Raw genomic sequence first — 26,593 nt, 5'->3', positions numbered from 1 at the left:
TACCCAACACAACCTGGTCAGTTTCAACGTCTCAAAAATCCTATTGAGACGTATATACTGACGACTGACGAGGTTGGCTTTACCCCAGACATCAACCTTCCCGAGCTGTAATTAGAAGAAGGCTTGTCAAAAATATAACCCTCGTAAAAGGTGCTATCGTCAGCGTAGTGGTGAATTGATGCACATTTAACGAGATCTTCCATGGATTTGGTGCTGAGAAAAAGAACAGCCGTCAACTATCGTCTGAATTGTTCTTCCCTCGAGAAAGTCCATAATCCAACTGATAGATTGAAATCAATGAGATCGTATGAGACCCAATCAAAGGCTTTGTAGATATCCAACTCGACAATATTAGTTTCTTTAAAACGCTCCCAGTACTGATCCCGAGCAAATCGCCACACGATCGGTTTCTTTGAAATCTATATAGCCGATTGCTTGGGATGTTTTTATTGTCGAGATATGTGAGCAATTTGTTATTAACCACACTTTCTACCACAGTGGTACCTTGGAACGGATGGATTCATCCGTCCGTCACTCCGGAACACGCTGACCCCCAGATTACTACCCACCCTCATACCTTTCCTTCCCAGAACCTCGTTTCTTTTGTTTCTTCATAAAACCATCGTAGTGAAGACGTAAAAAAAACCAGTGACATCCCTTGGACGAACACAACAAGTGTTCGATAAATCATTATAAGAATAGCAATCGTAAGGTTTAAAAATAAACTGAAAACATTAATTATTATTGTGCAAGCAAGAAAATCAAACAAAACATTCCGATATATATAAAGAAACATTTTCACGTCCGCATCAGTGAGACACTCTCTTTATATTCCGGTAAGAACTTAACTATTTTATTAAATATTCTTTCTTTGATTTTCACTAATTTTCAGTGTTGCATGTATGCAAATTTTGGAACCGGAAATTAACCCGCTTCCTGACATTCAATCGAGCTGACACTCTGCAGATAGACTCGCTGTCGATGACAATGCATTCTATAATTATCTATATTTTGGTGGCAATCACGTACACACGCGCACACATATTCGTATTTTTCTGAAATCGGTTGACATTACAGTCCTTAAAGGTTTCATTAAAATGTTCGAAGGTTTAATACTCTGTCAAAAAGGGCACTTAAAAATAGATGTATTAAAGTAAAATGAAAGTTTTTTTTTGCGGGTTGAACATTTTAAATATTTTTTTTATTTATATGTGAAGTTAGTCAATTTTTCAAATTTCCAAAATGAAATATGTACTGTTTTTACGTCCGTGAGTAAATGTAAGACTCTTTCAGATTTTAATGTTATAAACTGCCAGTTAAATTTATTTGAAAAAATAGAGGATTTTTTTACAATCGTTTATTTATCTGGTAAACTGTAAAAATATATGGAAAACAAAAAAAACGTATTTAATTACATAAACATAATGTGAATGTTTTTTCATTTCATGGAAGTAAACTTTGACATTTCTTTTGCACCATGAAAAGAATGGTGGTCGACGACGTTTCAAATATATTATTATTATTTTGAAGTGTTTATGCATAACTTTTAAATGCAAATACAAATCGTAGAGTTGGCTCTTTCGAACACTGCTGAAATCATATATCTCACAGTAATACAAAGCGAGATGGAAAAACTGTAATGAGTCTTTATCAGTTAAAAATACTCAATTGCAATTCGTGTACTGTGCACCAAATGATACACAATCCAAGTGGTTAATAAAACTTTTCATTTCAGGAATCTTCAAAATGAAGTTTGTTATGGTGGGATTGTTTCTAGCCTGCGTGGTTGCAGGTTCCAAAGCGCAGAGTGGTAAGAAAAAAAGTTCAATTGCTTATTTATGTACTAATACTTGTTAAGTTATATTGTTGATTAGCAATTGGCTTGGCAACCAGAAAGTTGTCTATTTTATATGTTTATTTTTTTGCTGTGACACCTCACAATAGCGCCCCTATCTGTACAGTGTAAAGGCAGAGAAGCTATGTCGTTGTGCAGAGTTGTGAGGCACGTTAAGATAGGATATTAATTCGGATCTTAAATAGACCTGGATTGCATGAGGGAGGAAAGCAGATGTCAGCAGTTCGTTCCACATACGAACCGTCTTACACAAAAACGATTCGAAGAAGCGGCCCATTCTCATGAATCATGTGTTCCATTTTGTTAGCTCCTAGAGTAGGCTCCATTAAAATTCCTGTAGAATAGATTCGGCATCTCTGTGAATTAGAGATAGAGGCAATTGGTCAATCATTGTCAATCGGATGGACCGAATCCTTTACACAGAATCAAGTAGGTTTATCACGTATTGTGGGGCTTCAGACTAGAGACCAGACTAAACCAAATTCAATTGTTGGTCGTACTTGAGATTTTTATGGGGTTAGTAGCTGGTCTATTGAAAAATATGCCATATGTTTTGTGCGCCTTAGACAAGACGCACAATTTTTTGGAAGCAAGATTTACTTGGACTCTAAGCATTTCAAAAATTAGGAAAACTTTTAAAAGAGAACAATTTTTGCCGCAAAACCAATTTAATTATTCTCATCCAAAAGAAAGTCTTTTTTTACATCATAAATATGTGTTTATAAATTTAATCGCTAAGGACCATAACATATTTGTTCTAGATTACTCTGGTGAATTTTGAAATTGAAAAGCGACCAACAATTTACATTATCAATCAGGTTGTTTGTTAAGAGTGATATTGATTTTAATCTTATTTGATAAGAATCGAACTATGCCTGTAAATTCGAAAGGACATGTGCCCCTCGTGCTATTCTCAAGTTTAACCTTTTTTACTTTTCTGGTAGCTTATCCTTTGATAGAACTTTACCAGGGTTGTCGGAGGAGGGCTATGTTTACCGATTTTACAATATTGTGTAAAACTTCAACCATGTATCCGATATCTAGACTGGACATTGGAACACTGTGAAAATTGTATTTCTTCAAACTCTTCAATTTTGCAACACGTGTAGGTGCGTGTGAATTGTGTCAATTTCCTTTCAATTAGTCCTGCGTATTTCATATTTCTTACATTTTGATGCAATTTATACATCTCCTTCTAACAAATGTTCCTGCATCCCCCCACCCAAGCTGTTACTCAACTACCTCTTCATTTCTTACAGTGTGGGGTAACCACATTAGTGAAATTTGTAACAATTTATTTATACATCTTCTGTCGTTTAACCCTAGAGTGTGCGCGTCTTTCCGTAAAACGTTTGTAGGCGCGTGGGGAGCATTTTTCCGCTCGTTTTCGTGAACAATTTTAAGTAGGAATAATGCAATTTAATTGATTTATTTTCTCAGGATTTAAGTAAAACAAAAGTAAAACATTACAAATCGACATATTTATTGAACTCTGCTCAAGGAACTTTGATTATCAGTCGGTTTTAAAAATTTAATATTTTTATTTACTTTTTTAAGTTATCCCACATTATCCTTCTATAATATTTATAAAAATGGAAAAAAATAACAACATTAAATATTTTCTAAATCTCCATGATATGCTTTGGCGAAAAAGTTTCACATAAGTATGTGCAAATGTTCGTTGCACTGCAATTTTGAGCATCTGCAACACCCTTTTTTCGAGCGTCTATTTTTCTTTGATGGACATATTTATACAATTGCCTTCCTTCTTTGAAGATAATGCTTGTTCTATATGAACAAAGCAAGCAATTTAGTCCCTCAGAGGAATATTTAAAGTGTCTACAAAAGACCTTGCGGTCATATATGGCTTGACCAGGACCATCGCAATCTTCTTCAAGTACTGTCGGCTTAGCATCAAGTGTTCAGTATTGGATTTGTAAATTATTTGGCTATTTATACTGGCAATATTCATCATTTAAAAAAACAACATCATTGGCCTCATTTACGTAAATATGAATTTAATTGAAAATTCTTGCATGGTTCTGGACACGTATGATACATTGAAATAAAAGGGCTTTTTTAGTTTTTACAATAAAAGTATCAAAAGATATAGTCCACATTTCAAATTTATAAATAATCAACTCTTATTTACTCTAAACATAATAGAATGTCCAATTGCTATAGACTTGCGTTTATGATGATACGTAATAGAACATTCACCTTTTCATTCTACCTACAATACTGTAATTTATTGGTGAACTAAAAGTGTCCGACTACTCATTAGTTTCTTTATTTAGAATTACCTACTATAATACTCATAAGTAATTCTTATATTTAGTTTTAAGTATCACTTGTATTTTTCATAATAAGTGAATAGTTTTCATTTTGAGAAAATAAATGTGTTAAACCGTTAATAATATAGAGCACAATTTTTACTAACGTGATTAGGTGCGCAGTGAGCAAATCGCCGCCGGACGACACTTGATAGTAACAACCTCTTTCTCAAGCAGCCCCCTGCATACCGATGGCGTCCAATCTTTCGGCACGGGTTGCGAATGATAATGGGGGCAGCTACTAAAAAGAGCAAAGTTTACGCGCAATAGATTTAAGAAATATCAACGTTTTTTGCATAGGGCGGCAAAATGCTCATAGCGCGCCCACTCTAGGGTTAAGAAAACCGGTGAAGTGGACATGTTCTATCAGTGCATGTAATATCGAATCTATAACGGAAACTTGTGCAATGATTACCACCCGCGGTATCCCTCAGACCCATAATATCGATTCGCAACCAGATGAGTTTCAGAAGACCAGGCCAACCTAAGTCAGAATCGCTTTGCAATTTTAACTAACTGCTGAAGTGCTATCCTAAGAAGTCGAGTAAAATTTTAAAATTGATTACCGTCCACCACAAATAAATTCACATGCACTATGACAACTGCACCTTCATTTTCACTTACGGCATTTGCACTTTTCTTTTGTGGTGAGTGAACTATCAATTGTTGTACTAGAACAACAGATAGTTTCTGTATTCATTTTTTATGTCTGGTTGTGTAAGATGGCATTAAGCCTTCAATGGTCCTACTTACTCTTTCAGCATTTTTTATCAGCGTTAGTTTTAAGGTGAAACTTAATGCTAAATCACAACTTTTGATTAATCTTTATAACGAATTGGTTTGAATTATGAATACCAAAAAATGTGCCTTAGATAAATTGACGGTTGGTTACTCAATACAAAACATAAATTATAATTGTTTCAATAGAAATGTATGAACACATAAATGAAACAACTTTAAAAAAAAAATATTATGGCAAAGATTATCTGTGACAGTTTCCCTAGGTTATTTTTTTTGCTTTCTTATAAAATTGCTTACGAAATAAATAAAAACCACTTTTGCACTGAAAATCGAGTTTCCGTTTGCCAAGCAATTTTAATGCATATTACCTAAATTCGTGAAGATATAAGGCATGTGGGCAACAATATGAAACCGATTAACTGCTCCATTGTGTTCACTTTGCGGATTATCCTTTTCTTTTCACTCCATTGTGTCTATATAATGTTTTTATATTTAAATTCATAACTGCTACCAACCTAATATACAATACTGTCGCCATGTGTGAAACTAGTATTCTCATTGAGAGTCTCAAAGATGATATTGTATATTTCTCACAACAGCAGAAGAACACCTCAGCACAATTTATCTTAGTGAGGTGTTCACAAAACAATACTAATCTATTTAAAATTATTATTTAAAAGAAATAAATGTTGTTTTAAGGTGATTATGGCTGCCCAAGAGGTGGAGTGCTGCGTTACTGCTGGAACGATCAGACTTGCGAGGGGTTTCTGTGCGGAGGTCCAATAATACTGCCGAACACCCCTAATCCACGGCTGTGTCACTGGCCCAACTGCGTGTGCCCCAGATGGAAGTTGAGGAACCACGAAGGAGTCTGCGTGTATCCTTGGAATTGTGAAGATGGTAACTGGAATTAATAAGACAACTAACCACCTCCATATATTTAAATAACCTCCACGAAATTAACACATTCTTAAAATAATAATAAATGTATGAACACATAAATGAAACAACTTAAAAAAATATAATATCATGGCTAAGGTTATCTGTGACAGTTCCCTGTGGTTAACTTTTTTTGCTTTCTTATAAAACGGTTTAAAAAATAAATAAAAACCGCTTTTGCACTTAAAATCGAGTTTCCGTTTGCCAAGCAATTTTAATGCCTATTACCTATATTCCTGAAGATATAAGGCATGTGGGCAACAATATGAAACCGATTAACTGCTCCATTGCATTCACTTTGTGGATTATCCTTTTCTTTTCACTACATTGTGTCTATGTAATGTTATTATGCTTAACTTCATAACTGCTACCAACCTAATATACAATACTGTCGCCATGTGTGAAACTAGTATTCTCATTGAGAGTCTCAAATAGGATATTGTATATTTCTCACAACGGCAGAATAACACCTCAGCACAAGTTATCTTAGTGAGGTGTTAACAAAACAATACTGATCTATTTAAAATTATTATTTAAAAGAAATAAATGTTGTTTTAAGGTGATTATGGCTGTCCAAGCGGCGAACTGCTGCGTTACTGCTGGAACGATCAGACTTGCGAGGGGTTCCTTGGCGGAGGTCCCATAAGACTGCCCAACACTAGTGATCCACGGCTATGTGACTGGCCCAACTGCATGTGCCCCAGAGGGAAGTTGAGGAACCACGAAGGAGTCTGCGTGTATCCTTGTGATTGTGAATATGGTAACTGGAATAAATAAGACAACTAACCACCTCCATATATTTACTTAATCTCCAAGAAATTAATTATTAGAATTATAATGAATGTTTTTTTTTGTAATAAATGAAATAATGATATCCTCACTGGGATCTCCCGTGCTGAGGATTTCATTTGAATTTTTTGAAAATTTAGTTGTATGGATAAAATAAAGTAATTTAAAATATATTAAATAGTTACATGTTATACTTAAGCAATGTTTATTAGCATGAAGAAACATTTAAATAATTATTTTAAATCTTCCGAGAAAAAATACATGACGTCTGCGGGAATTAAACCCGCAGCCTTCTGATTGCATAATTACATAATATGTTGTTCTTTGTGCTGTGCATAAAGAAAGATATTGTCTCTAAAACATTTTCGTTTATCATCAAAATAATATTCAATATCATATTTCTAAATTAAAAATATGTCACATTATGTTTTTTATTCAATTTCAGTTTTTATCTATATTTGGTGTTACTATATTATCTATTTCTGATCTTCCTATATTTTGTATCCCGTTTCTTATTTGAGATTTAAATGCTAAAATATTGTTGTGATATCTGAATGAGAGTGGAATCTTGTTGTAGAGTTAAGTACTACAGTACATGGAAAGCTTTTTTGCTCAAATTTTGTATGTTGTAGTTGCTTGTTGGATATGTTTTTGACCCTGAGATCTCGTGTTTTTTTCTTTTTTCTTGGGTTTTGTTTTTTCTTGTGTTTTGTATTTATGAATGTTAAGGAGTATTGTTTTAGAATAGAGTTGTTTAAGTGACATGATATTAAGGTTGCTGTAACTACAACCAAATGATAAATTCCTCGCACAACCCAATGAAAATAAAAATAAAACTTTAAATTATTTTTCAGCAAATTTTACGCTTTTTTTAGAATATGCAGATTCGAACGCTTAGAGGGTCCGCTGCGCGTCCACCTGCCCCGGAGGAACTTGTGCCCAGCCACGCCTCATCAAGGTTTGCAAGCGCGCCTGCATTCCCAACAGCTGCGAGTGCTTGCCGGGTTACGTCAAGGTCTCCAATGAGGACCCCACTTGTATCTTATACGACGAGTGTTTTGAAGCTTTATGGAAGTACTTGACTAATTTGTTTCTTTGTGGAATAAATGTTTTTAATTTAATGTTTTTTTTCTTCTTGTAGAATCTAAAAGACGCTAAGTTGATTTAAGTATTGTGAAAGTGATACGACAGTAGATTAGTCTTTATATAGAGTAGCGCAATCTCTTTTAGTCTCACTCTATACCAGATCAATGTCTAATATAAACATTAACTCTCCATACCAGTAGTTTCTTAAATCGGTATTAACAAGCAACAAACTACAGTAAGTTTAAACTAAGAAGTGTAAACTGTAGCAAGTATTAACTATTAAACTAAGAACAGAAGAGTTTCTAAGTTACCTTCCTCTCAGATGAAACACTAAATAATATTTGTGAGTATTAGAACTCTACGTAAGTTTATCAATGATTAGCTCCTTAATTGAGGGAGGGTCTGACGTGAACTTATTAAATATACCTGTTAGTAATTAATTCATTTCATATTTGATATAATATTTACAACTATCAAACGAAATATGTGAAAGAGAAAAATCAGAAAAGAGAACCCGGGACCTCTACGACTGAATCTTTTTGTGGCTTTTTTTCTCACATCTTTCGTTCGAGCATCTTGATTATTGTTTGCAATTATTAAATATTATAATTTGATGTGTTACACATTAAGTTATTCCACTAAAAAATATTCATCCTAGACTTGTAGAACACTCAATACATGTCGCGCATTAAAGTAAAAATGGATGTGTTTATTGAAGACATTATATATGTTCTATTTAGCTCCGGTAGAATCTTTAAGAAAAGAATGCGTTAAGAAAATTAAGATAATGTTAGAAGCTCTCAGTCGAAGTTAAAAATGACGAGAGAGGAAATTGTGTACGCGCTTTATTAGCAGCAGACACATACCTAGTCGGATGACGAACCTCGTGCTGGTACTGTTGGTGGACGCGGTGGATTCTCTTGCTGCAGCAGCTGGTCCAGTTTCCTCACCACCTAGGATTCTTGCTGCAGAGTCTCCATCTTCGTGTCACCTGTTTCTGTACTTCATCACCTGTTCCTGTACTTCATTTTGTTAACTTAATTTCTATTTATTTTTGTAATATTTATTTTGTTTGTAATACCTGCATCAACTGTAAAGCGCCCCTGAGGTGATATCTCACAAAAGTGGCGCTATACAAATTGTCCAATAAATATATAAATAAATAAGATGATGTGGTTGAAGTCGCGTGTTCAAATCCTTGACCCGAATGATTTTTCTTCTGTATTTTCTGTTTCACGTCAATCGTTTGAGAGCCGTTAATATTGTCTTCAATAATTAGTAAAGGTATTTATTAAGGGACAACTTTTTCTTTAAATTTCTTTTTGAAAGTTATGCCTATCCATGTAATACACCATTATCTTAATACTATTATTTTCCAATTTTCTTAGTTCCAAACAATTCATTGGAAATATGTGATCATTTGTAAGCTAAAAATATGGAATAAAAAGTTATTAGATGATATTGTTAATTCTGAATTTGATATATGAGATCGACATCATGCACATATCTGACTCTGAGTATTTGAAGAAGATTTTGTGGACGTACCAATGAACCGTCTATCGCGCTGGCAATTATTGAAACAAATGTCTCAACATTTTTGGAATCGTTGGCGAAAAGAATATTTACACACTCTTCAACAACGGAACAAGTGGTCGTCATCATCACCCAATCTGAAAGTCGACGATCTAGTAATGATTGACGACTCACATTCTGCGCCCATGCGTTGGCCCGTTGGGCGAGTTATTGAATTATTTCCTGGCGCTGATAAAATTGTTCGTGTCGTTTCAGTTCGTACGCCACAGGGTGTTTTTAAACGTCCCGTGGTGAAACTATATCGATTACCTATCGAATAAATTTTGTTCTATTTAGTCTCTAATTTTAGTTTTCGTTACATTAACTTTAGTTTATATATATTTTGATCATCTTCTTTTTTTATGTCGATTGTTGAGAAAAATTTGTACATTTCCTCAAGGCGGGCGGAATGTTTAGTATTGAAACAGCTTTTTGCATTACCTACCATTTTTCCTTCTATCCATCTCCTTCCCTAAAAACAGCCCTACCCACAATGGACATTATGAACATTTATGTTGCACAAATTGTCGCAAATACCAGTCGAGTTCGTGTCGTACATCAAGAAGATGCCACCTTTAATTTCGTCGTCGTATCATATGTGCAAATACCAAAATAAATTCGTTTTTCGTTCGTCTCGTTGTGGAGGAAAATTCACCAGTGCAAGTGCAGCGAGAGCCCGTATTATTGCCTGGATTCATGAGAGTTAAGGTAGGCTGTTTTCCTTCTTCCACTATTCCCGTGATATTCAGAACCAATTGAATGAGCTTCTAATTATCGTTTTTTTACAGTTCACTCAAAGTGTAATAGAACACGCTACAGTCATGATGTATAAATATTACTGTTACCATTGATTATTACGAGCTTTTTATTATAGTTTGTTATTCCAACGATAGATGGCAAAAAGGTTCTGAACATTGGTTGAGGAAATTATGTTAGCAACATACCATAGGTGTCGCTTAGGACGGTTTTTTTTATGCATTTACAACATTATTATGTTATCATTTTTTAAATTATTTCATTATTTAAATTCATCAAATTACAACGTTTATTTTCGGGTTCTGTGAAAGCCTACTCAAGTTCTTTTATTATATCATTACAAAGCAGAACTTGAAAAAATCTTTCGCAGAACTTGAAAGTGAACGTTGAAATTTGATAAATTGTTCAAATTCTCCGAAACATCCCGTCCTAAGAATCATTTAAATAAATACAATATACATACATCGTATTTAAGATTAAAATAAAGGTACATTTTTGTTATGATAAAGATAACTCAGCTACTGACCGTGATTGAATACTATATCACAGTCAGTGGCTGAGTTGGCATCGCAACAGTCCTCATCATATCACAAGCAACATTTCCGCTTACTGTGGTGGTAGTAGGATATTTCCAAATATTGACAGGTTATTCGTAACCCGCGAATGTTTGTCTTGCGTTTTAAAAATTTATTAAAATATCTAAAATGGCAATACTTTTTTGAGACATATTTCACCTTTAAAATCAAATTAACTTTTCAACATTTCAAACATTTCACTTTTGTATCCAAATTTAACAGTTTTGCCGGTGCAGGCCTTATTGTGGTATAAAATATTGATTCAGCACATATCTGACTCTGAGTATAAGAGGAAAGTTGAACATGGGCACAATACTAGGTTCACAAAGAATGAAGGCATGCTTGTACCTAAACATAATAATAAATACGGACAGCGAACCCTTGAGTATAATGTGCCTAAAATATATAATATGATACCTGGTAATATTAAGAAATGTGAATTTCCAAATAGAGTCAGATATTTGCTGAAAACATGGCTACTAGGTAGAAATAATTTGTATTAGGCGATTTAATGTGTAAGTTTATTGTTATTGTATAAATTAAGGTATAAGTGTTGTAATATGTAAAAAGTTGTAATAAAAATCCTGTTTGACAAACTACTTAACTGTAGTTTAACGGGATATATATGAAATAAAAAAATAAATAAAAAAATAAAAATAAAATAGTTAAGACGCTGTCCCGGTAAAACAAATTATTTTATTTTAATAGGTTATTTTCTTTTATTTTCGGTTCTGATTCATGATTCACTTGGATTTAGTGTTATTATATGATATTCTACTTCAAAGTTTTTTTATTCATTTAAAATTTGTTAATTGCATTCAATTTCTAAAATAAGTTACACGAAATTAGAAGAAGGATTTTAAGTCATAAGTTAGTTAATGATGGTATAAAGACAAAAAATAAAAATAAACTTTTAAAAAAAAAAATTCTTACGTCTTCTATTGTTATGTCGAATATATTTGTTTTCTTATTTATTTCCATTTTCAGTTTTTCTGAGTCGTCATTTTTTGTCACATTCATGTCACAATCAATATATTTTTTTTTTTTTTTTGATTCTGCTAATGCCGATACCCAAAGTAGTTACACTAACATTCTTTTATAACTTTTTCTTAAGTTCCTCGTGTTCCATGTTGTCATCCTTCGTATATATTATTAGTCCATATTTTGTAGACTCTGCTTCTTTCATTCTTGGTGCTGTGGTTGCAGCGACAGTTGCGAGTGAAATTTTAGGGGATTGTGTTTTACTCAATTGGATTGCCATGTGGGCCATCAGTTCCATCATATTGGTTGTTTCTTTGGAGATTCGTGACTTTTGAAGTTCTTTTTTAGTTTAAGATGTGCCTGCCCACCGGTTTTGTGGCGTGCTAGACTAGGCTATGCCCAACATTCCTACCCATCCCACATACCTTTTTCCTTACAAGAACTTCCTCTTCTTCCTTTCATTAAAAAAACCCTCTACACAGGATCCTAAAGACGACATAGGCCATGAGGGAAATGTTAAAACAAATAGATCAGCCACATCATCAGCTATAGGCAAGCTGTTGAAACGTTAGCTCAAACTAAATACTTACTTTCGAAGTGTCAGGGCTTGGAATATTTACAAATTCCAACAGAATTTCTGTCTCATTGCTCATCTACGTAACTAGATGTGCAGAGGTCGTCGATCCACCAAAAAATAATAAACTCAGATTATTTATTTATTTTTAATGTTCAATTGGAAGTCAACTATTTCTTGATAATTAAATCTTGTAACGCAATACAATGTGGCATCAGGAGAATTGTTCTTCACGAATCTATCCCTGCAATGACAGCCTAAGGTTTAGCAGGCTCAGTTTTCTCGGAAACTACGACACCAAACGGATCGAATTTTCGGTTTCGAACAAAAAATTATTGTCTGAATTAGAATGAATAATAAAATCAAAATAATGCTGCATTCGTCAAAAAAAAAATATTTTTACGGGCATAAATTTCAGACGTGGGTTCGAACTTCGAAAGCCGTTTTCTCACAAACTACGACACCAAACGGATTGAATTTTTCGTTTTTGTACTAAAAATTATGGTCTGAATTAGAATCAATAAAAAAATCCTAATAAAGTTGCATTTGTGAAAATAATTTTAATTTTTACGAGCATAAATGTTAGACTTGGGTTCGAACTTTGAGTGCAGTTTTCTCAGAACTACGACGCCAGAAAGAATTAAAATGCGGTTTCGTACAAAAAATTATGGCCTGAATTAGAATCGATAACAAAATCTAAATAAAATTGTATTTGTGGTTCTCGGTATTACTGGAAATGATATGGAAACCACTGCCCATGGTCCGTTAAATGATATCCCTATTCCGGTTTCAGACCATTTCACTATTCTAAACACTAATTACCAACTCCAATGGTCCTCTGAATGGAAAACATCCTCTCTGATTAAAGGTCAACAGTACTCACTAATTCAACCTTCTATTCCTGTTAAGCCCTGCTTTCACAAATACACTGGCATGCCTAAAAAATATATTTATTCCATAATCCGAATGCGGCTGGGTCACACTAGTTGTCTTAGCCATCTTGCCAGGTTCCACATAGTCAGTTCGCCGTACTGTGATTGTGGGTCAGAGGATACTCTAGACCATACTAAGAGTATCCAATCAGTGACGGATTTCCAAGCTTCATCCATGAATTGGTAAAACTTGAAATTGAATTCCCTACCAGTATACCCTGCCTCCTTAGTATAAATACACCCAAAATTTACAATTTGTTGGCAAAATTTATTTATAAAAATGTCCTTAATATCTGACTGTTAACCACATTTCTTTCACTTTCATTTGTAAACATTTGTTTAGTTGTTCAGGTTCCTATTTTCATTTGATAACTTATCCCAACTCTGTATATTTTGACAGTTTGACTTAAAACACTATTCTATAATCATCTGTATATTCTTTACTCATTTGATGTATTTGTTTATAAGTTCATCTATTTCATAGTTCTGTTTAAAAAAAAATACTAATAATTTTGGAAAAATCAGTTGTTTTAAACAAATAAAAACGCCCACTATTATTGTATACATGTTCCTATTTTTATCATTTTGTAATAACCTACTGTTACCAGCTCTTTACCGTTTGTGATAACTATGTTATGTTATGTTAGGTTTATTTATGTTATGTTTATGTTGTGTAATAATCTGTATACTTATATTATGGTATTTGTTGATAAGAAAAAATACAAATAATGTATAGCCAAGTTAACCCCTATTGGGTGAAGGCCAAAATAAAGAATAAAAAATGTTTTTAGTCCATTTGGCTCGATAGATCCTAAGAAAATGACTTTCAAAGATCGAACCATGTATAATTTTCAGAGTAATTATGTACCACTAGTGACACCTATGAAGGTTAGATTATATTATTTATGAAAGGTTCTCGCCTCTGCTATTTGTTTGTGATTAAATTGTATCCGCAAAGACGATCCCTGTTTTGCGGCCCTTTTGAATTCGAAGGTTGTCAATAGTCTTTTGTCATATAAAAGGTTGGGTTTCTCTCTCTTGCTCAAAACTCTCTCTTGCTCAAAAACAACCTAAGGTTTAACCTTTCCTAAAGAACTACAGGAACTAGCCTGTACCCAGAGTATTTATTAAAAAGTGCCTAGTCATATCATGTGATAGTGGAGGTTTATTGTTAATTAAAAGTGATTCAGTTTGCTCTCAAGAACGGAGTTTTAATTCCAAGGACCCTAATTTATAACAAACCCAAGTAGTGCGTATGCCCCTTTACTGAGATTTTATTATGTATTCAACATCAGACCATATATTCTAGTATTATTTAAGTTTTTAGTACATTTGGCGACATAGATTCCATTAGAGCACACGAGGAGCCAAAGTTCGAATCCAAGTCTTGCATTTGTACCCATGACAATGGTGAATTTTCCCCATTTGCACTTTTAATTAGATTTTATTATTGATACAACTTGAGAAAATACATTCTAGTGTTTATACATATTATAATACTTGAGTCCATTCGGCGCCATAGATCCTGAGAAAAGGGCTTTAAAAGTTCGAATCCATGTCTTGCATTTGTGCAACTTGAATAGGACTTTCACAGAACCCGAAAATGAACGTTGTAATTTGAAGGGTTTAAATGATGAAATAATTTTAAAAATGATATGCATAATAATATTGTAAATGCATTAAAAAAACCGGGCTAAGCGACACCTATGGTATGTTGCTAACATAATTTCCTAAACCAATGTTCAGAACCTTTTTTCCATCTATCGTTGGAATAACAAACTATAATAAAAAGCTCGTAATAATCAATGGTAAAAGTAATATTTATATATCATGACTTTAATAAAATATAATATATTATTTTAGCTGATAGTTTCGTTTGTCAACCAAAGAGGAATTATTATAGTAATATTCCACGTGTTCATAGATGGCGTAAATTCATTAATTTTATTCAAATATGCTTTTTAGCGAGGTATTGCTTTACAATATTAGGAGGAGATCTGGTCACGAAACACGGCTAAAGCCATTTATATCAATCTTTAAATTCGGGATGGTGGTCTTACACCGCGAAGATTATTTAAGAAATATATGAATGTGAGTAGCGTTCAAGAGTCCCAACTGCTCGTAACCGTCAGAAGCGAGTGAGAATATGACATCCGCAATCGGGGTATGTTGCGAGGCAGAAGGTAGTGGAGAGGGAAAGGAGATAGGGAGGAGGATGGTGTGAAAGTATCTGGTTGTTCAGATCTGGTCACGAAATCCTACTAAAGCCATTTCAAGCAAAGTTTCGATTTTTAATGGTGAATCTTTTACCAGGGTGATACTGAAAGTATCTACATTAGTTTTATTCATTCGTTATTAATTTAGTGTTGTCGTTATCTGTACTAATCTATAGTATAAAATAATATCGTAACATAAATATGATGTTTTGTTTGTGAGTAATTATGATTGAATTTAAAATATTTAAAAATATATTATGTTTGCCAAACATTGTCAATTCTTACATTTATTTCTAAAAATTTTAGCACACACGACTAAGATTAATTAATAATAATAATAATTTGGATAATTTGTAATTTGTAGAGCGCCGTTTTTGTGAAAAATCACCTCAAGGGCGCTGTTGCTTTGTACGAGCCATGTTCTGTTTGAAATATTTTTTTTAATTTTAATTTTATTTATTTTTAATAATTTTTATTTCAAATTGCAATCCAAATCTGCAGAAGAATAATAATGCAACAGAAAAATGTGGCAGAATTAAGTGAAGGGCCTGCAATCCCGTTTTCAACCGAATCATTTGAAGAGATTCTTTATAAATTAGCAATATTCAATATTATATTCCTAATTACCAACCATCCTTTCTCCATCTCCTTTCCTCCATTTCCATGTTGGGGACGGCGTAATTACGGTGACTTCGGGCAGCTGGGACTGTTTCAGTTTCACATAAAAATAATTATGTGTTTAAATGGGTTAGATAATAATAATACGTATCATTATTAAAAAAATGTACATTTTTTATGATATATTTGTCAAAACCATTGTTTTATTTATTTATCTACCGTTACTGATTTCAGCCTATCATGACTATCTTCAGACAAACAAATCTTTCATATATATGTAAAGTCTGCAATACGTAAAATCAGGATATAATAATACTGATTAATATCACTTAACTCTTATTTGTTCTCTATTGGTAATAAACAGCTATTACCCACCTAGTCAATTTGTTCGCTAATAGGAACACCTCATGGAAATCGTTGCCTTCCTTACCGTAATGGTTAGAACTGTGAACTAAACGGTATTAGAAAGAAAAAACACTGAGATATTTTTACGTATTTTTATTTTATTTTATTAATTTTATAAGATTACATTTTTGGTGATTTTATAATCTACCATACTAGGCTCGTGCCCGTATTATGGTAGTCGTACATGATTAATGTAAGAATAACAAAATAATATTTTGTAGAACAAGGTAACATAATTTGTTTCTTTAAAACAGTTTCAACTTGGTTCATACTTATCTATAAACACTACAAACTATGTCACATTTGAATTTAACGATATAAAAAAATAAATGATAGGGTTAAAACTTTTTTTTAAACAGACACTGATATTAAAAAAGAGATTTTCGAATTACTTGACTTTATATCTGTGTATATTTGAGGATCGATGAACCAGAATTGCCGTTGAGCGAGTGTGGTTCTAGTTGTAGGGAGTAAGCATCCCAGGTTTGATGTAAAGTGAGTGTGTGCTTGATGTTGTGGAGATACCGGCAGGTTACTTTTCCGTATGTAGCACAAACTTGTCTTAGTAAATAACTGGCGAATATCTCAGACCCTAATTTTAGCATACATTACCCAAAATAAATATATAAGTTAATCATAGAATAATTAAAGTGTACACCTTTTTAAAACCAACAAAGATTCCGACAAATATTAAAGAATTTTATTGATTATTTTCAAACAAAAGGACAAAAAAGGATGTAGAATAATCATTAATATATCTACTCAATTTTGTTTCATTATCTGTAATTTTAGGTCAGTGTTTAGACGAAAAAACGTAAGTTGAGCAATTTTTAAACATTTTTATGTTTGATTTCAAAATTGTAACACTTAAAAAATAATGTGTTTATTTCTAATAGTAAAATTTTTAAGAACGAATTTAAAAGAACGATTTCAATTAGACAGATTTTAAAATATCCAGTATTAATAAATGTAATGTACTAATTATACTTGGGCAAAACCTCTTAAGAACTTAAAGTCTTTCGACTCGGTTGTCATTATATTTCGTTCATACACATATTTTTCTGTCTAAATATTAAAATGTCTTTTTCTGTCATATTTGAACAATGTTTGATTTAAGAAATCACTGGAAACTTTCATACTACCACATTTTATCTTAATTTTGTGACACAAGTCTAAATATTATTCTAACCTAAATCCCTAACCTGGATAAACGACATAACATCAATTGTGTAAAATATCGCGTAATAGACGCACTTACCACAAGTGACTAATAATAGTTTAGTCGTATATAATTTGTAGTAGCGACTCGACTGGTTGTCGACAAATAAGACACGTTGACATTTTTAAACCGCAGTCCTTGCAAACTAGGACATGACCACAAGGAACAAAGCAAATGTTGGCTTGAGCAGTGTTACAAATTTTGCATATGTGTTCTTCAACCTCTGCTTCTGTATCCACTTCCACGGGTTCTTCTGTGATGTTGTCTGTCTTATCACTTCCTGAAGGATGCTGCGGATTATTACTGAAATTCTTCATTACCTTTTTTACAAATTCTTCTCCTTTCTTGTAGTTAAGGTATGAACAGTTATTGAACAAACGCGCATGCTCTTCCCATGGAACGTCTTCGTCTTCCCAGTTGGACTTTGCACCTCCGCAGGAGAAGCAAATTGTTTTGTATCCAGTCTTGACGTGGTAGAACCCAGCTTCTGCGAGGTCTTCCGGTGTCTGTTTCATGCGTTTCGGCCAGGTCCTGAATGAATGCCGGCGAGCTACTTTAGAAGTGTGGAAATTGTTGGCTGGTCTCGATTTTTCAAATAATTCTTTTTCTTCGTCGCTGCCTGATGGCATGTTCCCAACTGGTTTCTGTGAAGCTTTAGGGGCATTTGTCTTGTGCTTGATATGTTCTACACCTAAAATTAAAAGAAAATGTGTTGGTTGACACAGAATTGTGTAAAAAAATCACACACACACACAGATTTTTAAATGGAAACGCTTTAAAATGTTAGGTATTGGTTTTCTCATCATAAATATAAAACTAAATATTTAAAATAAATTATTTTAATTGAATTCTTTTATATGAACTCTCTGCTACTGACAGAATTATATTTAACCCTGGATGTCTAACGTTGGTATTGAGAGTTGAAATGTGAATTTAATGTGAAAGTTGAAATATATTATAGTCCTGTATTGAGAGTTGAAAGGCGAATTTAATTTGAAAGGTATTTTTTTTTTAAAGCAGATATTTTAATAATTTTTAAAAAAGTCACATAAACATTTCAGGGTTACGAATAACCTGTCAATATTTGGAAATATCCAACTACCACCACAGAAACAGAAAGTGATATAGTATTCAATCATGGTTAGTGGCTGACTTATCTTTATCATTACAAAAATGTACCTTTATTCAAATAATAAAATACGATGTTTGTATATTATATTTATTTAAAAGATTTATTTAGTTTCATTTATAAAAGTACATACTTCAAAAATAGTTCTTAAAAAGCAGAATGGTTTGCTTTTTGATGTACAGTAACGTTCACTAACTAGGTCTAATAAAATAAACAAAAAATTACTTACCACCAATGCGCGAAAAATCGGCCATTATTTGTCGTTTTCAATTAAGAAACAATAAAGATACAAAATACTCAAAAGCTTACAAAAATCTCACAAGACTAAATACACTTCCGTGGACGTCCACTTAGCTCGAGATGAAATTACTATTTAGTTTTCTCCGCCATAACAGTCGATATATATACTTACTGATAATCTAAATATAGATATAATCCGCAACCCCTTGAGGTCTCTGTAGAACACCACTAGTGACAAACATCATATTCCATTAGAGATTAGATAGCGACACCTCACAATTTGAAGCAATTTGTTTAAAATTTGAAACAAATGTGAGATACCACGCTTCAGAGAAAAAAACACAGAAACTGTGCAGGATGTAGCTGTAGACCAATACAACATCTACAATAAATTGTATTAAATTGGCTTGCGTGAACATGAGTAACTACAGTAATAATATGAGAACGGTTTTTGCTCAGTGTGAGTGTGAATGTGACATTAAGGCTTAAAGAACAAACTTGCACAAAATATTCTAATATTACTTTGCATGCCAGAAAATTATTATTACCCTTTTCCTCAACTTATTCGGTGAAATTTGGTTGTAGGCCTATAAGCGATTTATTCATTAAAAAAGAGAAATCGATTGGATATAACTAATAGAGGGGACCTAAGACTGAAATTAACTAAGTTAGATCCGGACATAAAATTTCTTAGTAGCAAGCGTAACTGAATTTAATTTCAGTTATAATATATGTATTAAAATAGGTTTTATTTAATTTCATTAGGGGTTCATATGTTTACAAACATATTACAATATGATTTGAAAATTTACCTGCTGTTTAATTTAAAAAGATGCCGGTGGGGCATCTGACTTTTGAAAAGACTACGGTAGGGCATGGCATAAAGAAGGCTGGGAATCACTGGATTAGAGGCTCTGAACGACAATAGATTACAAGGAATAATAGGAATAGAATTATTGAATGGAATTATTAGAAGGAATAGTTCATTTGAAGACCTCCTCCTCGTACTCCTCCAGGTACTCCTCGAGGTACTCCTCGAGGTACTCCTCGAGGTACTCCTCGAGGTACGCCTCGAGGTACTCCTCGAGGTACTCCTCGAGGTACTCCTTGAGGTACTCCTCGAGGTACTCCTCGAGGTACTCCTCGAGGTACTCCTCGAGGTACGCCTCGTACTCCTCGAGGTACTCCTCGAGGTACTCCTCGAGGTACTCCTCGAGGTACTCCTCGAGGTACTCCTCGAGGTACTCCTCGAGGTACTCCTCGAGGTACGCCTCGAGATACTCCTCGAGGTACTCCTCGAGGTACTCCTCGAGGTACTCCTCGAGGTACTCCTCGAGGTACTCCTCGAGGTACTCCTCGAGGTACTCCTCGAGGTACTCCTCGAGGTACTCCTCGAGGTACTCCTCGAGGTACTCCTCCAGGTACGCCTCGTACTCCTCGTACTCGTCATCTAATCTAATCGCTAAGATAACATTGAATAATAAACTCGCGATACTTAAATAATTTAGCGGTCCGCAACCTTTTCAACAGTGACCACAAAGTTTTATACAGCGATCCCAGAAGTATTTACAGGGTAGGTACACAAGATCAGGTAGATGCAGGGTAACAAGGTAACAAGGTAACAAGGGAGGTGGTTCTGGCTGTTTTATTAATTCATAGACAATTTTTCAAAAATAATACGGGAAAACCATACTTTTAAATACATAACAGGAAGCCATACTGTTTGCACATTTGTTTAGGCATCAAATAAAACGAGCTGTAAACCTGTGTTTCAGGTGCGATCTGCTATTCATTAATACAATATTATTTATTTATATTTGAATTTCACTTTCGGTAGTAAAAATTAATCCACTCTCCGACATCCAAAACTGAAACTCAGCAGATAGACTCGTTGTGGATGATATTTACGCATTTTAATTACGCATACACACGCGGGACTGATTTCCCTGAAATCGGATGACATTACAGCAGTTAATATACGAAATAAATGTCGGTCGTACCCAATCGGAATTTGGAGTATTGTTAAAGTGGTTTACTCCAGTCTCTGGGTTGACTGGTTTAATACTAAGTAAAACCAAAAAAATTGAATGTGTATTTTTAAATACATCTGTTTATATATTGAATTGAATTATAATATTGCAGGTTCTCCTACTATGTAACAACAACAAGATTAAACAAAAACTCTGCTATTGGAATATTCGTATCTAACCAATATAATGTACTCAACGTTAAAGAGGTAAATAAAATTAGTAATATATTAAATATTGAATTTAAAGACGAAAATAAATCATTATAAGCAATAATTACTAGCCTGAAATACAAATATAAAAAGAAAAAATCTTCAGAGAAAAAATAAATGCCGCCGTTGGAAATTGAACCTCCACCTTCTGATTTCCGGTCAAGTGCGCGGAACCACTGTGCTCCGTCGGCTCATTTCTAACCGGCAAATAATTCAATAAATACTAATATTTCATTCAACAATCATTGGTTTTTTTCACCTGAAAACAACCAACTTGATTGTTCGTTAATTAAATTGATAATCAAATAATCATGATCCAAAAGAGCTCTATTGAAATGACTCAATAAAAAATCTTTCGTAAAACGATTACATACCTGAGAATACCTGAAAAACCTGTAAAACCTGAGGACTACCTGAAGACTACCTGAAATACTACTTGAACAACAAATAAACAATAAAGATATTAAATTGGGAATTTTGATAAATAATGATGATTGATGTTATAAAATGAAAGATTACTAGATGATTTTGGTATGTTTTATAAAATTGAGAAATGGTTATCTTTCATTGATATCATAAGGGATACATAATGATTAGTTTTGCTGCTGCTGCCACCTATTTTTCGCTACTTCACCTGATTGTTTCTGAAAAAAAAATGAAAATACAGAGATTTACGAAATTAAATTAAAATAATTTGGCATTCTCAGACTATAAAAATATTACCATTTATTATTTCGGCTACTGGCATTATACCTAGCTCTCTCATTCAAAATTTAGGAGTATTAGATCTGTCAAAGAATTTATACATAAAAATGCAAAAATCGGTCATTTTAAATACATGTAGGATTACGAAAGTTTTTAAAAAATTTATATTAAGGGATCAGTAAGATTTATAGGTCCAGTTAAGAGTTCTACCGAGCCGAACCCTCTCATATGAAAATATCTGGAGTCAGTGAATTATTTTCGCATTTGATCTCTGGTGAGTTGACGTGTTGTTCTTGTATTATTTTGTATTTATTATGCTTATATAATGCACTTGCATAATGTGGATTGACTAGATGATCATTTGTGGAAAAGTGTGTGGAAGGGTTTAGTTTTTCCGACAGGGAAGATTTAACCCGGACATAAAGTCGAAAGAAAAAAAATAGTAATAAGGAAATAGGAGCCATAGTCTTCTTTCACAGTTTCGATTCAATTATATTTTATCTTTTATGAAAAGTGGCCACGATTTTTTATTATTTTATTATTATTATTCAATAAATAAGATATACATTATAATATGTACATGGAATATATTTACATGATGATGCAGTACATTTCCTTTTGACTATCACACTAGGCCCGTGTTGTAGTAGTCATACGTCATAATTATGAATAATCTTTCGTTTAGTTTCGCCAATCAATCTGATACAATCTTTATAATAAATATCATTCACATTTTAATTGGACCGGTTGTGAAAGGACTAACGATGTTCTGAAATAAATAATTTCAGTTACCTTATGGGATGTGTGGGATTGCACTAACCTCACCACATAAATAAATAATTACTATCATATCTCAACTATTTTCGCAGCACTTTTTTTATCAAGTATTCACAATGAAATCGGTACTACATTTCACACTATGGTAATGTACAATTATTATAATTTATTTGTAAAGAAATAATTTCAATTAGGCTACGTATACAGATAAATATGAGTATTGTTTATTTATTAAGAATATCTTCAAATTATTGGTAATCAATATCTTCAAAATTAGCCATACCTACACACAGCATCCCTGCAGTGTTTGCACTTTTCTGTACTAACATGTCCCCTGGTACTCCGGCGGGGGAGTTTGGTCCATGATTCGCAGGTTTAGATCTTCCTTTTCCCTGCCGAAGTCATTCCACAATTCAGGTATTTCTCTCCCCTTTGTACCTAATCTTGACGAAGTGAATGTTTTGTGTTACACCTCAAACTCTTCTTCGTGGTTAGATGCTGCGTTTTCCAAGCCCGATCCTGTACAGTATTTATACAAACGACCTGGAAAAGAACTTCCGCAAGGCTCTGTCTTGAGTCCGATCCTGTATAATATTTATACATACGATCTGGAAAAATCTATAAATCTATTTCATGTGCAACATGCTCCAATATGCTGACGACTTAACGTTTTACAAAATATCCGCCAATCTTTTCATCGCAGCATCAGCAATTAACAACGCTCTTGGAAATCTCTTGGCTTGGTTAAAGAGTAATGGTGTTGAACTTTCTCCTTCCAAAAGCAAAGAGTTGTCATCTTCATTCGTCGACGAATGCTCCCGGGTATAGAATAGCAAGTAGAATGCTGCCAACCTCCTTAAGATATAAGGTGGCGATGCCCAGCAGAAAAATATGTTTTTAAAACATGCTCAATAACATCCCATCCCTTGATTCCTGAACTTCAATCCTTTAAGTATGAGGTTAATTCAAATCCCTTCTGGAAAAATCATTCCCCTCCTCTTTTCTTTGATTGCTATAACTCTTTCCTGGAATTATCTACAAACACATATCTCAATGAATCTCTTCTCTTATACTCATGCCCCTATGAAAGCCTTAATTTCTATCCAAAATTCCATCAATTTATAGGATTCAATTTGAAGTAAAATTCAACATTAAAAACTCAGCTCAATCAAATATTGAATTTAACAAAATTATTAAAAACGACTGGCCAAATTATATAAAAAAAATTCACAGATTGTTCCAAGCTCAGTCAGGACTCCCATTGCGGGGCCAGTGTCTATGAGTCTCACAGAAAATTGTGTTTTCCACACAAACTTCCCAAATAATGCTCCATTATCTCTTTTAAATGGATAACTATCATAGAAGCTCTTCAAATCGTCAAATCATTAAATATTAAAAACGCACTCATCCTTTCAGACTCGCTTAGCTCACTACAAGAAATAAGCGCATCGCCAATCAATTCCAGTAGCGACTCTCTAATGTGCTCGATCAGGGATCTACTGCATTCCATGTCACTGGCTCATGTATCAGTGGTCCTGGCCTGGATTCCGGGACTTGGGTGAGACTTGGGTTCGAACTTAGAATTCCGTTTTCTCGGAAACTACGACATAAAACGGAATGAATTTTCGGATTTGTACAAAAAATTATGGTCTGAATTAGAATCAATAACGAAATCTAAATAATGTTGAATTTGTGGAAAAAATTTCATTCTTACGTTCATAAGACTTGGGTTCGAACTTTGAAGGCAGTTTTCTCAGGAACTACGGCGCCAAACGGAATTAAATTTTGGATTCCTACTTAAAACTGTGGCCTGACAAGGAATCAATAATAAAATCGAAATAATGTTGCATTTGTGATTTTTTTTTTTATTTTTACGGGCATAAATTTCAGACTTAGGTTCGAACTTTTAAGGCCGTTTTTTTCAGAAATTGCGACACCAAACGGAATGAATTTTCGGATTTGTACTAAAAATTATGGTCTGAATTAGAATCAACAACCAAATCTAAATAAAATTGTATTTGTATTTCTCGGTATTACTGGAAACGACATGGAAATCACTGCCCATGGTCCGTTAATTGATATTCCTATTCCGGTTACAGACCATTTCCCTATTCTAAACACTAATTACCAACTCCAATGGTCCTCTGAATGGAAAACATCCTCTCTGATTAAAGGTCAACAGTACTCACTAATTGAACCTTCTATTCCTGTTAAGCCCTGCTTTCACAAACACTGCCATGCCTAAAAAATATATTTATTCCATAGCCCTGTAGCGGCTAGGTCACACTTATTGTCTTTATTCTCAAAGTTCGAATTCAAGTCTCGCATTTGTGCCGGTGAGAACAATATTGTTTTCACCAAATGCAACCTTGCTGAGATTTTATTATTGATTCAACCTCAAACTATACATTCTAGTAAAAACCTAAGATTTGAGAACATTCGGCGCCATAGATTCTGAGAAAAGGTCTTTCAAAGATCGAACCCAAGTCGTCCAAGCCCATGACAATGGTGATTTTTCCCCATTTGCACTTTTAATGAGATTTTATTATTGACATAACTTCAGACAATACATTCTAGTGTTTATACATATAATATATATTTGAGTCCATTCCGCTTGCATTTGTGCCCACGACAATGGTAATTTTTCCCCATATGCCCTATTAATTTCCAAATAAGTTTCCTAAAAAAACGGCCATTGTGTTAAAAAGTGAATTTAATTTCAAAGGTGAAATATATCTCAAAAAAGTATTGCCATTTTGATATTTTAATACTTTTTTTAAAACGCAAGACAAACATTCGCGGGTTACGAATAACCTGTCAATATTTGGAAATATCCTACTACCACCACAGTAAGCGGAAATGTTGCTTGTGATATGATGAGGACTGTTGTGATGCCAACTCAGCCACTGACCGTGATATAGTATTCAATCACTGTCAGTAGCTGAGTTATCTTTATCATAACAAAAATGTACATTTTTTAAATCATAAATACGATGTATGTTTATTATATTTATTTAAATGATTCTTAGGACGAGATGTTTCGGATAATTTGAACAATTTATCAAATTTCAACGTTCACTTTCAAGTTCTGCGAAAGATTTTTTCAGGTTCTGTTTTGTAATGATATAATAATAGAACTTGAAAGGGACTTTCACAGAACCCGGAAATGAACATTGTAATTTGATGAATTTAAATGATGAATTAATTTAAAAAATTATATACATAATAATATTGTAAATGCATAAAAAAATACCCGTGCTAAGCGACACCTATGGTATGTTGCTAACTTAATTTCCTCAACCAATGTTCAGAACCTTTTTGCCATCTATCGTTGGAATAACAAACTATAATAAAAAGCTCGTAATAATCAATGATAATAGAAATATATACATCATGACTTTGATAAAATATAATATATTATTTTAGGTGTTAGTTTCGTTTGTCAACCAAAGAGTAATTATTATAGTAATATTCCACGTGTTCATAGATGGCGTTAATTCATTTATTTTATTCAAATACGCTTTTTATTCAAATATGCTTTACAATATTAGGAGGAGATCTGGTCACGAAACACGGTTAAAGCCATTTCAATTAATCTTTAAATTCGGGATGGTGGTCTGACACCAGGAAGATTATTCAAGAAATATATGAATGTAAGTACCGTTCAAGAGTCCCAACTGCTCGTAACCGTCAGAAGCGAGCAATCGGGGTATATTCCGAGGAGATAGGGAAGATGATGGTGTGAAAGTATCTGGCTGTTCAGATCTGGTCACGAAACACTGCTAAAGCCATTTCAAGCAAAGTTTCGATTCTGAAAGGTGAATCTTTTACCAGGGTGATACTGAAAGTATCTACATGAGTTTTATTTATTCGTTATTAATTTTCTGCTGTCGTTATCTGTACTAATCTATC

The 26,593-nt window shown here is 33.5% G+C and overlaps 1 protein-coding gene and 1 long non-coding RNA gene across 2 annotated transcripts in view; both read left to right on the top strand.

Moving 5' to 3' along the window:
• Positions 1-766: 766 nt before the first annotated feature.
• The window catches only part of LOC149416122 (uncharacterized), a 107,109-nt gene continuing 81,282 nt past the window's right edge, over positions 767-26,593 (top strand). The window contains exons 1-3 of the mRNA XM_089641577.1: positions 767-836; positions 1,736-1,810; positions 5,629-5,829. Coding sequence (XP_089497703.1) covers positions 1,747-1,810; positions 5,629-5,829 — 265 coding nt within the window. The 5' untranslated portion in view covers positions 767-836; positions 1,736-1,746. The remainder of the gene's footprint in view (positions 837-1,735; positions 1,811-5,628; positions 5,830-26,593) is intronic.
• Positions 5,845-7,778, top strand: LOC149416125 (uncharacterized). The gene is made up of 2 exons (XR_016303523.1): positions 5,845-6,628; positions 7,533-7,778. It is a non-coding gene; the product is annotated as an uncharacterized LOC149416125 (long non-coding RNA).

This window comes from Hesperophylax consimilis, chromosome 17 (genome assembly GCF_061612785.1).
Source record: "Hesperophylax consimilis isolate HC1 chromosome 17, BYU_Hcon_1.0, whole genome shotgun sequence".
NCBI lineage: Eukaryota > Metazoa > Arthropoda > Insecta > Trichoptera > Limnephilidae > Hesperophylax > Hesperophylax consimilis.
Note: the sequence above shows the minus strand (reverse complement) of the source record. Positions and strands in the feature narration are given on the sequence as shown.